Source organism: Dermacentor silvarum, chromosome 3, assembly GCF_013339745.2.
Source record: "Dermacentor silvarum isolate Dsil-2018 chromosome 3, BIME_Dsil_1.4, whole genome shotgun sequence".
Taxonomy (NCBI): Eukaryota; Metazoa; Arthropoda; class Arachnida; order Ixodida; family Ixodidae; genus Dermacentor; species Dermacentor silvarum.
In genome coordinates, this window is record NC_051156.1 from 162,777,958 (window position 1) to 162,782,541 (window position 4,584).

Sequence of the window (4,584 nt, forward strand, 5' to 3'; positions counted from 1 at the left end):
CTACAGGTTGTCACCCTTTTCGAGGCATTCATTTACTGAGAAGCACCCTTTGGCGTGCAAAGAAGCGTCAAAAAGTATTCTGACTTTTGTGATTGTTGCGTGCTCTCGAATCACTTCCCTGTGCGGCATGTAATAAACCTTTGTCGGATCCAGGGGTGGCCCTTCAACAATCTCCGCATATCCAGCCCGCAGGTACTCCCGTATGGTATTGTCATACGTCTCCAAAAGTCCTTTCTTGCTCGACAGTCGGGTGATGAGTTTCCAAAGTCTTGTTATTGCAACTTGCTTGTTGTCCGAGAGCTCGACCTCTTCCTTCCAGGGCAACATCACTTCGTATCTTCCGTTCCTAAGAGTGATGGTTTCTTCGAATTTCATCAATAGTGGACTGAGCCTGCTCTCATTATCAACGGTGTCTGATATTCCCACGCTCTCGAGTTCCCAAAATGAGCGGAGGAATTTGCCGCTCTCTTGTACACTCGTCTTCAGTACGCAGACCATGATCCGCGAAGCTGTTATATCTGATGCCATGCAGTTGGCGTTGCCTTGAAACGTCCTCCCTAGCTTGGAGATCATAGCAATCAGTGTCTCATTCCTCTTGCATCGAATGACTTCACCCGTCATCACAGTCCACATTTGGTCGGAACCGATGAGAATGCTTATGCCTGCTTCCCCGACAACGGATTCGTATAGTCGGTGATCAGCGATGTCCTTTCCAGACTTCCGAATTTCTGCAACGAACGGTGAGCTAGTTATACTTGACTCGATATCTTGGCATATGTGTGTAATTTCTATCGCTTTCAAGGCAACTTCCATATCTGAGAACTGGCTCCGCAGATGGAGCTGCACAACACGCCGCTTCTGCGCTGCTGGACTTGACTTGCTTGCAAACGTATTGAGCGCAATGATGGTAGAGCCCACACACTGCAACTTCAGCTGTCGTGATAGCCGTTCTGTGACGACTGTGCGTTGACTGCCTCCGTCTATGACACCTCTGATATATCGACAGGTGACGTCTGTTACCGCCCAAGCTCGGAACGTCTGCAGGAGGACGCTCGTCGATGAATCCGCGATGGTATGCCGACCTTTCCCTAGAGATGCACACATAGTCATGTTTGTGCTTGGATTCCCTGTTGGTATTCTGGCAGTTGTTCTGCCGGTTTGCCGTGTCTTCTGGCTTACTTTTTGCGGATCATACACACTCGTCGCATGACGTCCTTGGCAGGTAGAGCACGTAATCTTGCGTCTACAATCACCCGCCCTGTGACCTTTAGTCGTGCATCGAAAGCACCTCATGTCTCCTGATAAAATTTGATTCTTTTGCGATAGTGTGAGATGAAGTGCGCAGCCTTTCGTGGAATGTTGACTCGATTTACAAAACACATAGTTCTCAGCTACTTTCATAGTGTTGTTGTGGAGAACTGAAGACGTGGGTTTCGAGCCCCGAAAATGGCGAGATGTGTTTGGCGCATTCTGTCATCCTGGATTCGCAAACTGGCTTTTCTCTAAGCTCTCCAACTCGATGGACAGGAAATTTAATAGGCGTTCCAGCTCCGTGATAGACACTCCATTACTGCTACGCTTGTCGTCTGAATGGCGCAAGACCGGTGGTACTGTACCACTATATCGTGTGGTAAAGCCTGCTGCAACAGGTCACACAGAATTGTGGAAAAGGACGCCTTGCGAGACTGTGCTGAGATTGATTCAACAGCCACGTAGCTGAACAGAACCAAGGTAATTTGTAGGAAGTTATAGGAAGTTATAGCTAGGTCATGATTCGCACGAGGGTACATTTAAACGGAGGAGTAGAGATCAGGTTTGTCTTGGCAAGGCTCGATGTCAGCTACTTCGGCGCGTAGCAAAAGCAAAACAAATGTTTATCGCTACGTTCAAGTAATAGTGCAAGCCAAATAAAACATGCAAAGCACTTACTTTATACGGAAAATAACATCGCTCGGTATGCTACCGAGTGTCAGTTTTCTGCAGTAAATCCGAGCTTAGAACGACCCAACGCAGCTACGCGGCCGTTGGGGCGTGCGGGCGTACGGAGAGCGACGCTGAAGCTTGTTTGCACACCTTCCTCCGGTAACTGGCTCAACGCTCACCGGGAATCCGGTAACACGCTCACGGGGCGACTTACCGGACAAGCTAAATTTCTCTATTATTGCGATAGCAATTATATGGACACTCAAAAGCAGATTTCTGCCGTCGGCGTCGCCGTCGCCGTCGCCGTCGCCGTGAGGTTCCGTATGACGTCAATGGAGATGAAATCGTGGCCGCGCGCCGCCGAACGCTGTATGTGCGAGTGAAAGGGCGCGAGGGACGCGCTCTTTCACGGGGAGTGAACGCACGGCGGAGAACAAACGCGCGTTCTGCGCCGTGCTTCCTTAAGGGCTGCATAAGTAGGCGTCTCTTTCCTCCTTTACAATCACCATATATGTAGAGCAAACGCGCCTTCTTCCGATGCGCGAGAGGCCATGGGGGAGGGGGGGAAGGGGGAGGGAAGGGAGGCGACGTTTAGCTGCGGCACCAAGTGCCTATTTATATCAGAGGCTCCGGCAACAGTCACCAACGCCGCACGCATTTTGAGCGAACGCGGGCAAAACGCCGACGGCGTCGACAACAGTTTTGCGTGTTGCCGGTGCTGCTGCATGTCCAAGTTTACACAGCTGATAAAGCTAATATCATTACTCCGTATAGCTCTCTACAAATTTGCTATCGCAATTGATGCTTCACCTTTCAGGTGAAACTGCGACAACTTTAGTTTCATCCGCACTTTCCTTGCTGCTTGTACCCACGGCGTTCCGTTTTCAACAGCGGCCGGGCGGCTGCTTGCCGAACCGCGATTCAAAGATTTCAATGCGGTTTCAAGGAGGTTGCCGACGCCGACAGCATTTTTTCGTGGCGGCAACCTCAAGAAAGGAGAGCGTCTGCTTCCGCACGTGTATGGCGTTGAACAAATTGTGGACGGTGATGCGACAGTGAAAGCCAAGTGCGTGTCGCAGGCGTCCGACAAGATAGTACACGACGTCGACTTAGGGTTATACACCAAGTTGATTAATTTAGTCGCTTTCATTTCGGTATGTTGCAGTCACAAAGCGTTCATGCATGCTTTCAGATACGTGCAAAGACGGTAATGATTCCCGTTGGTTTCGTTGTTAGCTGGGCGCGCCACATGGCAGCTATCATTTTGGCTCCTAGGGAGTGTCATCAGTGCTGTGAGCACAGAAAGAACACACGCATTAGGTACTAATAAGCATGACACTATACTAACCAGAAAGACCCTCTTCCCATCTTCAGCGACGTGGCCTAACTCATAGCTCATTATACCCGCTCAGCCTTAGGTTCAGGCAAATCGCAAATTAAGATGTTTTGGAAAACTGCACACGCCTTTATTATGCGGTGATTAGGAGATGCTAGTGCCTGTAACGTGTGCTGCCTACTTCTTGTCACATAACATCACTGTATGGCACGAACAGAATTGCATTATTATAACGCTAAAGCAGTTTCCTTCCCAGAGTACACAAACGCCCAGAGCGCACCAGCCAAAATAGACATCTACACAAAGTTACCAATGTAAGTACTACATATGCGTATAATACATTATAGCATGCTGCATAAATGTTTGGAGATAAATGTTGCAGTATAAATGTCAATGCAGATGTTAGAGTCATTGCAACTCGTTGCATTAGTGAGCAAGGTATGTTTCGGTTGCTCATGAGGAATGGCTCGAACAGACGGCTCCGCGAAATGATCCCAGACCGCGGTAGCCAGCGATTACCTTAGGACCAGCAGAACGAGCGCAAGAATTAGCGATACATGCCTCATCGAAGCAAATATAGTTTCTCGTCGGGCGAATGCCCCCGCTGCAGCTAAAGTAAGCTCGCACCGATGGCCGGCTACTACACGAAACGAAAATTAAATGACAGGAAGAGTGGAGTAGGAAGAATTTGCAAGGTGACAATTACCTTAAAGCATGCTTGGATATTGTGAGCCTAGAAAGCATGGCCAAGCCACAAATATAACGAGCACGTCTCGAGCGGCTGCTTTCCAATCTGCCGCTTACCGACACACACGACGACCGTGGCTTGCATTAAATATAGATAGCTACCACACAAAAGACAAATAGCGCGCGGCCCCTTTCGTTACCTGCAAAACTAGTAATTTAAGTTGCAGTGTTAACGGAAATAATTCTCTTGAGCTCGTCCTTGCCGATTACGAGTGAGTGCACAGTACAATCAATTAAATTCGAGGTTCCACGTGTGAAAACAACAAAATCAATGGGGGGGTCTCAGGAATAATTTTGACCACCAGGGTTTCCTTAACATGCACAAAAATCTAAGTACAGGGCAACAAGGGTGTTCTTGCATTTCGCCTCAATCAAAATGAGGCCGCCTTGGCCAGGCATCGAGCTCGCGTCGTCAAGTTTAGCGACGCAACACGTATGCATTTACCGCTAAGCTAACACGGCGGATGTCACTGTATGATTCAACTACGCGACACGACTAAACAAACGGGCATGCGCTAAAACAGGCAGATTACTATTGCGTTTTTATTAAGCGGCCGTGATTGTGCACGCGAATGCGG

At 48.9% G+C, this 4,584-nt stretch overlaps 1 protein-coding gene across 1 annotated transcript; it reads right to left on the reverse strand.

The window, feature by feature from the left end:
• Positions 1 to 621, reverse strand: LOC125944396 (uncharacterized). The gene has a single exon (XM_049664825.1). The coding sequence runs from the start codon at positions 619 to 621 to the stop codon at positions 1 to 3; it is 621 nt and encodes a 206-aa protein (XP_049520782.1).
• Positions 622 to 4,584: the final 3,963 nt, after the last annotated feature.